Source organism: Gallus gallus, chromosome 2 (assembly GCF_016699485.2).
Source record: "Gallus gallus isolate bGalGal1 chromosome 2, bGalGal1.mat.broiler.GRCg7b, whole genome shotgun sequence".
NCBI lineage: Eukaryota > Metazoa > Chordata > Aves > Galliformes > Phasianidae > Gallus > Gallus gallus.
This window is the reverse complement of record NC_052533.1, coordinates 56,128,874-56,141,177: the sequence shown is the minus strand read 5'-3', so window position 1 is coordinate 56,141,177 and position 12,304 is coordinate 56,128,874. Positions and strand designations below refer to the sequence as shown.

The following is a 12,304-nucleotide window of genomic DNA, read 5'->3' as shown; positions in this document are numbered from 1 at the left end:
TGTCTTTACACTTCCATTACATTTTCTTTACCCTTCAGTGTTGATACTGCTTCTTTTTTGCTACTGTCTTCACTAGAAATTAAAGATTATAGATACATTGGAAGATAGATTTGTTGATCTCGGCCTCTATTATCAAGTGTAAAATGCAACCCATTGATGTCCTTTTTAGTGTATATAAAAATTAGATTAATACTGAATTCTAGTAGAAGACATCTCAGTGTTAAAGTAGGGAGTCATCGTAGACAATTTATTCTGAAAGAGAAAGTTATTTAACTAACACCTGATCTCAATCAAGTTTTACATATTAGTAGAGTTTTAGAAGTTTTGTTTGCAGAGCTTTGTGCTCGAAGACTAAGAATTTCATCTCACAACACCTAGAAGATGGAACTGTTGTTCTGTCTGGTTTGATTTACAGCCCACTACTATCATTTACTGTTAATCTCATAGGCTCAGACGTACTTTTTTTAATTTGCAGTTTTTTAATGTCACTTTTCCCCATCTCATTTCTTCTGCTTCTCACTTCTACTGCTGTGTGAAAGTTCCTGATAGGCTCCTGATTTCTATTGCATTTCTTGTGAAATATATATTAAAACTCTGCTGTCCTGCTAAAAGAACATAGGGTGGGATAAAGCAGAATGGAATCTTGGAAGTAGAGGGAGGGTTGCAAAGATAATGGGATCCAATTAAGAATGATGGGAGCTTATGAAAACAAGCCATCTGTCCTGTAAGGAGAATTCTCATATTCCACAAAGCATGCCACACTGTTCCACGTAATTCACTGTTTCTCCAGTGGAAGAGTGTCTTTTGGCAGTATTGCCACTGTGCTGTGAAAAAAATTTAAGTGCTTGTTCTGGCAAAACTAGGATGATCGGTGGCATTTTGAAGATGTGTGTGTTTCAGAGCTAGCTTTGTGATGCAAATGTGGTTTCAGATGCTTTAGAAATAAATGAAGGCAGAATTAAACAGCACCATCTTTTCTGTCTGTTTCTTTTCTGTCTGTTACGCATATTTTCTTGAAAATTGATAAACCACATAAGTATACTTACTACATTGTGCAGTTTGTGTCCTGTAGTTCAGAAGTAATGTGCAAGTCCAAACTGCTAATTCTTTCCATTTTATCACAAAAAAATCTTCTTCATTCAAATCAGTTAAATGTTAGGGAGACATCAATCCCAAAATATGTTAAGCCAAACCAGCCCTGAGCAGTGAATTGGTTTGATTCTTAGGAACAGTTATGAGTACACTGGAGTTGCAGGATGATAGCAATATAACTCAGGATATTAAAAAAATAATAATAAAAGATGTCATGTACATTTTATAACTTCTTTTTAACACTTCTATCATATCTCAAGTAATTATACACGTACAGTTTGAGATATTCTAAAAGAAATCACTGCTGGTCATGTTTGAATTGTAGACATACTAGCTTGACCAGAAACACTGAGACTCCGTTATTCAGCTAAATGAAAGAACGCTAAAATAGATGCAGTGCAGATTGAGCTAGTAAATATCTATGTCTAGGTAAGCGTTGCTTAAATATTGGTGTTTTGGAGTTTTTTTTTAACCTATTAATCTCTTTGAATGATGGGTTTAAATCTCTTCCTGTAAAGAAAAGCAGTATAGTTTTGATTGCTTGAGAATACTGAAAGATGAAAATGATTGTCTTGGTATTTTTCAGCACAGTTGGCTGTTTAGTTAAACACTTAAGCAGAAGTCTGTAGTTCGGAAGCCATTCTAATTTAAGTGGCTCCTAAGGATCATCCCTTATAGATTATTTTCATGTGCAGTCATTTTCAAAATTGGCTATATTTATCTAGCTCACACATGCGTTTTTAAATGCTTTTCACTGAAATAGGACACAAAAGTTTGTATTGCTTACTAGTCCTACAGATTAAGTGACATTCTTGACTTGCAAGAAATGTCATCCTTGTGAAGAGTGGAATAAAAAAAAGACATAGCAATAGCTGGACCGCTGGTCTGGTAAAATCATTTGTACAGAGTATTTTAAATAAATATACAATTTCAGTTTGTGAAACATCTGTGACAAACATCTTTCTGGAAAAGCATTGCTTTAGTAATGAAGGTCTGCAGTATTAAACACTAGACTTGCTGGAAAGTAGTTTGTTCAGAGCTGTACATCACTGCTGTCCTCTCACTGTCAATTGCTGGATGTTAGTACATTGATTACCTTCTTAGTAAAGGTGTGTTCCTCTAATCTCATCCCAGAAACTATAATACCAATGGAAAACCAACTTAAACTGTTGATCTAAGAACCTAACTGATTACTTTTCATGTTGTTTAAAAGTCATTTCATCCAAACGTAGCATGGACTTTTAAAACCAGTTTGTAGTAGAGCTCAAGAAGCATTACATCTGTCAAATAGGAGTAGCTGACTACACTTTGTGGAAAGATAATAAACCACCAAATCCATCTGTTTGTCAGAGGACTGAAGATAAATGATAAATATTCTGTATTTCTGAAGTTATCAGGAAGAGTGCCATGAGAGTCACCTACATGTTTGGTGAAGTCGCGCTATCAAGCATCTCTGAAGGTTGAAAAAAGAAATGGCATATTCTTTTGACTGTTAACAAAATTCTCTATTTCCTGTTTTCTCTCCCTCCTTGCTTGCAAGATGTCTCTTGAGATTTTTCTCTGAAAAATACACTTCATTTACTTCTGCAATATTTGCAGTAGAGTGTTGGCAAGAGCTTGTCTTCTTTTGCCTTCTTATTTCTCAGCTTTTATTTACCTTTGAGAATTATCCATTAGGAACCAATGTAAAATCTTTATGTGCATGTTCATATATGGAGTTTTTTGTCTTGATGAAGCAGGTATGGCATTAGTGAGAACTGAGAGACATATTTCAACTTAGGCTTAGAGAGAAGCTGCTTTCAGGAAAATAATAATATCCACAGATAAATACACTCAGATCCTTTCCATGTTCTCCTGTGGGATCCTCACCTATGTTTTCTCATGTTTTCACCTCTTTTCTGAAGTCAGTGTTCATGCTGACTAAAAGAGAACTGTTGTCAACAGAACTGATCATCAGTATGATTTGCTAGAACCAGTTTCAGTAGTTCTGGATGTGATGGAGGTAATTAATATGATTTGGGGAGAGTATGAAATTCTGTGCCAACTTTTCAGAAAGGGAAGCTATTGCTTAATGAAATGCGTAAATGTTTTCATAGACTTGCTTTTATTAATTAGCATGAGCAGACAAATAGGTTACAGCAGGGTTCTTTACGTTTAATTCCATTCTTAGTGAGATATTTAGAAATGCACTTTTTTGGAGCTACTTAACTATTTACGAATATCTGGAAGTATACACATGGTTATTAGCTAGAGTCTTAAAGAAGCACTTGTGTTAGGCATATAAATACATGCTGTAACAGTACAAAATACCATCCATTTTATTGCTAAGGAGACAACTTTTTTTTCCATATTATACTTCTTATTTACAGCTTCAATGTTACTATAATTAAGGGTGAATACTTTCAAATGTGACTGAATCCTCCATGTGAATATATATGTATCTCTCAAGTTAAACAGACTAAATATATCTGATTTGAGTAGAATGTTACTGGAGCTGTTTCAGAAGTTGCCTTTAAAGTACTTGTGTACTTGTGTTTAATTTGAATTTTCGTGGAGAAAGTCAAGGCAAGTGGAAACATACTCTTAATGGTTACTTAACTGTCTAATAATTATGTAATATTGACTATATTAAAGCCTGTTAGAGGACACACTGACTTTTCACTCTTTGGCAGGTTGATGACATCTTAGGAGAAGGCAGTGATGAAAGTGATAGTGAAAAAAAAAAGCCAGAAGAGAAAGGTGAAAAACCTCAGATTAGTGCAACAGAGGCTACAGGAGTGAAAACGGATCAGAGACCTCGATCATCGTCGTCATCGTTATCATCATCATCAAGTGAAAAAAGCTTAACAGGCAGTGTACCCAGGTATGAGTTTGTCAAGCATAAAGAGAAGTGTTAATGATGTTTCATTGTGTTTCAGCATTATTCAGTATGTTTTTTGACCTCGTGTCTTTGTTGTCAACCTTTGTTTGTAGCTAACTTTTCTATGTAAGTATGTGAAATTGTCATGCTTGCTTCTGCAGTGTTTTTGGGTTGTTTAAAAGAAATGGTCATAACAACTATCTGTTGAAAACCAGAGTCTCATCTCTTTTGAAGCCAATTTTAAAGTAGTCTTAATCTCAAATCACATATTGGACAATGTCTTCTGCAGTGTTACTTTGAGAGAAGTATTTTTCCCAGCAGTTTTGGGAAACTGTATTTTTTTAATTCTGCATTATGGAGAGTTTTTCAATGGGAAATTGATAAAAATGAGATTAAGGTGGTTTTATGCTTTAGTCCCGTAGAAACTAATTTAAACTTACTAGTCTTTTCTGCAAAAATGATTTGAATGTCCCAGTACAGATTGTTGACTAATGACTGACAATCAATTTGCTGGTGAGCTCAAACTTGATAATTAAATGTCTATTTTAACTGTATTGCTTAATGGTTCTCAGTCTGCAGTCTCTCAAGCTTTTAAGCCTAAAAACACAGAGAAAACAATGCAGAGATGACAATACAAGATGAAGATCATACTAATTTTAATTTGGAATTGTAGGGATTGTCATCCTGTATCACCAAGCATTAAAAATGCTAACACGACTTAGACATGCACTATAGTTTTTCTGCTCACTTACAACTGTTTCCAGCTGTATGAATTTAAGCTGTATAACTGACATAAACTAATAGTTTTCCTTACTGATGGGTAAAGTAGTAGGACTTAAGTGATTTATATTATTTTGACTTTTGTGAACCAGTGATAAATCAGAGGCATTGGCTTACAGATCAAAGCAAGCATCACAATCCAAGTAAAAGTTATTGGATTCCACACAATAAGAGCTAGTCATGAGTTTCAGTTGTGTTCTACCACACAAATGATATGCAAGAGAAACTGAGAAAAATACCACATAATTTGTTGCAGCAATACTCATCAGGAGATATTGGTTGCAATGTGTTGGGGGTTTTTGGAAAAATGAGCTACATAGGGAAATTTGCACAAACAATTTAGTTCATCGATATTTCTAATAACGAACATTGTTTTTTTTTTGCTTGTTTGTTTTTTTTAAGTGAGTCTATTAGGCATAAGAAAGGTATAAAGGTTTAGTCCATTTCATATAGTTAAATTGTTGTTTTAAAAAATTGCCACCTGAATGGAGTTTGGAAGAAGAAAGACAAACCAACAATGAATATTTTTAGTACTCCATTTGAAGTAGCAAGACTTGGTGGCATATTGCTGGTAATTTATCCTAAAAAAAAAATAAAATAAAAAAATAAAAATAAATGCTGAAGATTATGTTCAAATAGTTTTCCTCGTGTTTGGTTTACAAAGAGCAGGTACATTTGTAATTAACTTCTGCAGTACTCAGGAAAGCTTGTAATATGAGTATCATATGCTGAGTATCATATGCTTCAGCACTCAAAATAGTGTGAGATCATGTGTGTATCTAGTAGTGTTGCTGCTAGAATAAAGTCCTTGAGAGGCTTCCTGAGTAACTTTTCTATTTCTAACCGTTCTGCCTTTTAAGAAGACCCCTGACATTTTGTTAAGTTGCATCCAAGATTGAATCTGTATGAAGTGCTAGCAAATATATGCACGAAGTGCTAGCAAATATATGCACAAAGTGCTAGTTCTGATGTTGACTCAGTGTCTACTATGCAGGAAATACTGCATGATTTGTCATCCTAGTTACATTTTTAGTTTTAAGTTTTAAATTGATGTCTTCATGGTCAATTGGTGTTATATGTGCTAATGATATACTCTGCAAAAGGGATAATGTAAAAACAGTTGTTATACAGCAGGATTAAAACCACCAAGAGGTTAGTCCACTGCACAGAAATACTACCTCCTGGATAGTATGTGGCAGCCACACTATTGAGCCACTAAAGGGGACTACGTTTCTAAAAGCGAAGCACTGTACAAGTTCTGGCCAGTTTAAAAGTTCTGTTCTGAAAATTGGAGTCCTTGGGGTGTTAGGCTGTAATTTTCAACTTTTTCTGCTCAGTTAAATAGCCTGGAGTTGCAACTTATCTGTTACTATGATCACCATTACCTCTTTCCACATTAAGTAAACAAAGGGTTCATGTTGTAGAGGCCAGTCCCAACTATTCCCAACTATTTAAAGGCCTTGGACTGGCCTTTAAATCATTATTTCACAACTTCCTGTGATCACTCTTGTGTTCATATTTTAGCTATTAATGTCCCCAGAATCTATAAAATAAAAACAATTTTTTAAAATGAAGAAAAGTATTTTCCCCGATCCAGTACTTCCATATTCTAGCTCAACTTGTTCCTGCAAGAGTTGCAGCCTGCAGAGACTGTAGATTTCTTGTGTAAGTAATGCACCACTTACACCTCTTCAGTAGTTACTAACATGGGGACTATAGCATTTTAATATAGAAATCTTGCACTTGCATTAGACTGGCATTAGATAGGCTTTGGTCTGGAAATCTGCAGAATATCATGACCGTTTCCCTGACTCGTATGACATGACTAAAGTTCTCATGAATGGAGAAAAAATAATTTTTGAGAAATCTAATAGCTATTTTTGAGAAAAGTTACAATATCTTTTCTGCATCCTCTTATTGTTGTGACTTTTGGAAGATATCATACAGTTAGGTTGGAATTTGATAGCATATGGGGTGATTTTTTTTCTTTTAGTCCCAGCTTCTTATATAAGTCAATAAGATGCTTGCATTTATCTCATAAATGTCATGTTAAAGGGATACTGCATAGACCAAGCAATCTTGCTGTTTGATATTTATAAATCAAAAATAACATAGTTCATATCAGTCAGGTTTGATCTGCCTCTTGCAGTTATGAACTGCATAACAATAAAATACATCTTCAAGTTACTTGTATTTAGAAAATCTATGTGAGGTAAATGAGTTTTTATTCTTAAATCTTCTTGATCTTTATGTGGTTTGTATTATTCTGAGTTGCTGCTTGTAGGAAGTATTTTGGAATAGAAGAATTGCTTTTAGAGCTTTGATCCATTGTTTGTTGAAGCAGACAGATGCCTGACTTCAGCAAGCAATGTCAGAAGAATATATTTGGTAGAAGAATGGACAGGAGTGTGAAACAGTCTTGTTAAGAAAACTTGCTAGGTGATACGTAGGTGGTGAGATTTTTGCCTGTTTTAGTTTCTAGATTGTGGAAATCTCCAGTGGAAAGTGATGCCCTGAACAGCAAATACAATGGTTCCCATTTGCTTGCCTTTCTACTAATGCAGATTAGATTTTGGAAACAGTTAATGAAAAGCTTCAGTAAAGCAGCTAACTTTAGTTAGACTCAACATACATCAGACATTTTGTAATGTGTTCATTGAGGTGGTAGCAAGAATCGTGGTTTAGTGATGAGAGTCAGGAGATCAGGTTAATGGTTGGACTTGATAATCTGAAGGTCTCTTCAAACCTAGGTGATTCTGTGATTTCTCAGTTCATTATCAGAAGCCTTGTACAGTGCCTTTTTTAAAAACTTACTTCTGATTGTTGTCAAATCACCGTACCAAGTCCTACGTTTTTACTGTGTTTCTTTCAAGTAATTTCAGCTTCTGTAAAACATCTGTAAAGTCTAATTGTTTTGCTGAGAATTTACTCAGTTTTGGAATAGAAATTTCCCTACTTAGTGTGTTTGGAAAATGTTTTTTTAGCTTAAGAGGGAAGTATTCTCCTCTGAATAACTAAATAGAAGAAATCTAATAATCAGGAGTAATATCTAATTCATTAGCAAAATTATTTTCTTGCAAAAATTAAGCATCCTTTATAGAAGTATACATAAGTGAAATGTTTTCTTTAGCAAAATTTCTTGCTGGTAATTTTTGCATCAGTCCAGAGTAGATGATATTCCTGACTGATAATGAAATCATACTTCTAAGAACAAGTATCTGAAATGGTACTTTAAGCTTTGACAGTAGTTTATTTTCTGAAATGCTTTCCTCCATCTTCATATACATTATGAGTTTCTGTACTTACATTACAACTCAAGAAAGAAGTGCAAGGCCTGCCTTGAAAGTAATGTCTCCTATTTTATTATTTTGACCCATGACATCAGAGGTGAATGTTGGTGGTATGGCAGTAGAGGTTGAACCTTTCTATCAGTATTCTGTTATGTTTTGTGGCCATGCAACAGGTAGCAGCAGAGGGGCAATCTGACAAAATGGTATCTGACATGGAAGTGTGTATGAAGCAGAGGTGTGTCCCTGAATTCCTCCATGCAGAAAAAATGGCACCAATTGACATTCATCAACACTTGTTGAACATTTATGGAGACCAAACAATGGATGTGAGCACAGGGAGGTGGTGGGTGGTGCGTTTCAGCAGTGGTGACAGCAACTGTGGGTCACCTCCACAAGCACAGCACTTTACAAATGTGGCATGTATACTCTTGTTCAAGACTGACAAAAATGCATAGCTAATGATGGTGGCTGTGCTGAAAAAATGATGTTTTGTAGCTTAGAATTTGCTCTCTCAAATAGTCTTTTGTATCTGTTGTAGTTTCTATGAAAATAAATAGCAAGCATTACTTTTGGAGTGACCTATGTATTTTAAGCTACTTGCTAGCATGGTAGTAATCTGAAGTATTTCAAAGAGAGTCTAAATTTCTAAAAGGAAAGGGTTTTTTTGCACTTCCTTCAGAATGTCTTTGCTTCTTTTAAGTGCTTTCTTTTTTTCAAATATAAAAGCAGTTTCTTTTAATAGCCACTGTGCTAGAAGATGGAAATGACACTTCTGCTTTCTTTCTTGCTGCCAAAAAAAAAATCTTCTGCAAACTCCTCTAAAAAATCGTTTGACACATCTCATGCTAATTGAGCCAGTGTATTTGCTGCTGTTCCTATAACTTTCTTTCAGCTCCCACTCTGGAGACATTCTGCTTTAACAGTCTTGGGTCTTAAGTTTCCACATTTCAGTGCCTATCAGACAGTAATCCTTACATTAGTAATTCATACTTATCTTTTTTTTTTTTAATGCTCTATTTCTATTCAAAATGCTTTATAGGACTTTCTGTTATTAGTATATGGTGTAGGTCTTGTTGATAATTGAGGGCATTTTCAACAGCACATCTCAAATGTAGTTGAAAAATTGTGGGATTTTTAAACATTTTGCCAAGGAATGCGGGTCTTGTGTTTTTATCATCTGTGTAACTCACGGAATTGAGTGAAGTCTTAGTGTTACTACACTGTATAGTCTTCCAGAATCCTTCTCTAAATGATGCATATAGTGGTGGTTTAATCTTTATGATGTAGAAAATTTTAAGATACGAATTTTTAAATATTTGTGCCTTGAGTTCATCTTTTCCTGCCTCCTGTATCATTTGCTGCATCAGCATAGCTCACTTAATCATCCGGCAGTTTGATAGAGAACCTGTCTGCTGAGATTCACAAAAGGATAATATTATCTTTTAAGAATGATCTTTAATTGGTTCTTTGCCCTTGAAGTAGATTTTATTTAATGGGGCAGGTAACTGCAAAATGAAAAGGAGATCGGTATTTCTGTCTTCTGTCAACTCTTGAATGTTCAAGAAAAAGTTAGGATTTTTTCTCTCTAGAATTAAGCATAAAGTAAGCAATTATTCCCCATTATAGGTAATAGGAAAATACTGTTTGAAGAAAAATTGAACTTTGTTTTGCTCTCATTTATATATATTTTTCCAAGTAGTTTCTTCAGACATTTAATCTGAATCTTTTTGGTGTGTGGTTGTTCTGGACAACAAATTTTTCTTGCAGAATTGAGTTTAATCACACATAATATGTAAGTCCCTTGCTAAGTTTTATGTTCAGATTTCCCACTTTGAGAACCGCAATTAAGTACTGGAGTTGGATCAATCAGTAAATTTTTAAAACTACACTTTTTTTGGCTGTTGGCCTTTTGTGGCAATGGCTGTAGGATTATGGAGGAAAATGTCTCAGCTTAAAAAATGTGTTCCCACAAAGCTGTTATATCTGTCTTTGTGTTGCAGAAGCAACATTTCAATTAGATGCTGATGAATTAGGATGAGTATTGAAGCTTATTTCAATGCCTTGAAATCTCTGCATGGAATTAAGGGTGCTGAAAAGCTTCAGGAAGCAAATAGAGCCCATTTGTTGATACTGCCAGTAAGATCATGCATCCACAATCAAGCAAAGTATTCATTACTACTGTTCCTTGCTATAATTTGGTAAATAAATGTTGTTTCCGTACTTGAATACTACAAGGCACACTGATCATTAATCCATTTTAAGAAGATTCCTCACCAAAACCCACCATTGAAAGCAATGTATAGAGTAGGGAAAGAAAAAACAAAAACAAAAAACAAAACCAAAAAAAAGCTCCAAAAAAAAAACAAATGCTCTACAGAAGCTCTAAGCTCTACAGAATTAAAGATCCCTGATAAGCAACCACCTCCTCTCCTTGTTATCAGAATAGTTGATTCACTTGGAAAATTTACACTGTTAGGCGGCGCTTGTCATTTTGGATGTATTTTCCTGAAAATTCCTATTCGTAAGGTAGAGCAAGTAGAGGAAGCATGTCCTCTCCCTTCTGTATGCTTAGGCTCCAATTTTATAGGTAGTTATATTTCTAAAGTTTAAAGTTGTTGGGAAAGCTTTTCATTTTACACAAAATGGCCCAGGTTTGTGTATGTAGTTATTACCAGGATTAGTCTAATTTTCTGAAGACTTCAAAAACTAGGAGAAGAAAACATGTTTCAGGTAATGAGAAAGCAATTGATAATTTTTATGTAATGGAAAACGTTGCTGAAACGTTTTTCATGCTTATCACAGGTACTTTATTTTCTGGCTTCAAACTTAACTGATGCTGATAATGCAGTATGTGAACTAGCGTGTTTTGAATCAGTGGAGTGCTTCTGTTAAGAGTGGAAATTCAAAAGGATATTTTCAGTTATCAAGAATTGAAACTTCCACCATCTTTTTCAAGAGAAGTGTATTGCATTGTGTGTGTGCTAACCTGGATGATAACGCATAGTTCCTTGTGGCACAAATTAATCCTAATACAGTAATAGTTCTCATCATTCAGACAAGCTAAGAGGACATTTACATGACTGAATGCCTTTGCGTTTTTAAGAATTATGAAGTAAATGTTCTTTGAATGTAGTGGATACAGGCAATTAAAAAGTTACCACAGCTTCATGTGGTCTTTTTTTCTGGAAAAAGCGATGAAACATTCCAGACTGAAATCCAGGATCAGCTTCTAAAACAAGTGCTCTCATTGGCAGTGTATCTTATTCTTTGCACATAAGCAGGATGTTCTGCAGAATTTTAATGTCACTTCTGTTTGGAAGTGATTGTGAAGACTAAGAAGGAAGAGGCCTCTCTGGGCATGCAAAACATGATTTGTTTCTGTACTTAAGTGTTCAGGGAACGATCATTATTGAATGAATATGCACTGTAAACACAGCTTCCATTTATGAACATTTTTACTTGAAAGCTCTTATGTTATTCAAAATTTCTGCGTGACAAAATCAATACTGTGGTAATAAATGTTTTCTGGGGTATGTACAGTATCGCTATCCTCACCCCAGCTATTTTTGACTACTGTTCTCAGAATAATAGTCTTAATTATCCTTAATTAGGCTTGTAATAAAATACTTATGGCTATGAAACTGTCAAAATATTTATTAATCTGCATGCAATTATGTCTTGTTATGATGAATTCTAGTAGTGTGTGGAGGTAGATAGTGGAGAGTTGCTGTATAGTTATTTAACTTCAGCCTGTTATATTTTTTTCATGTGAGACAAAGATCTAAAATACCTGCCCAAATTTTTTGCAGTTGTACCAACTAGAGATCATGATATAGTCATACCTACTAGCATGTTAGATTTCTGGCCCTTCTAGACTTACCTTAAAAGATTTAAAAAGCAAACTGGAAAGAAGAGAGACTTTGGAAGGTAATAACTGTTATGATTGAAGACTTTGGTCTTTTCAGAAATGGTCTTCAGTTAAACATTTTCAGTTTCACACTAAATTGCCCAGTGCTTCCTTCTTACATAACTCCACTCCAGTGGCTTTTGTCTTTGACAAACATAAACTGCTAGAGCTGAAACACTTTTAGATTTACTCTACACTTCATACTACTTTGCTTCTGTAATAGTTCAGTAAAAAAGGTTCCCCCACTTAAGCTGAGGGAAAAACGTTCTAATAAAAAAAAAAAAGGTGGGGGGTGGAATGGGGACAGAGAGGGTCAGATGAGGTGTCATTATTTGAGAAGAATTATTTGGTTTCCCTTGATTTTAGAGTGTTGGA

General features: G+C 34.7%; 1 protein-coding gene across 1 annotated transcript in view; it reads left to right on the top strand.

Annotated features, from left to right (window-relative positions):
* CTDP1 (CTD phosphatase subunit 1) overlaps positions 1–12,304 on the top strand; it is a 100,935-nt gene that overhangs the window by 65,224 nt on the left and 23,407 nt on the right. The window contains exon 12 of the mRNA XM_418905.8: positions 3,765–3,955. Within this exon, the coding sequence (XP_418905.6) occupies positions 3,765–3,955 (191 nt within the window). The remainder of the gene's footprint in view (positions 1–3,764; positions 3,956–12,304) is intronic.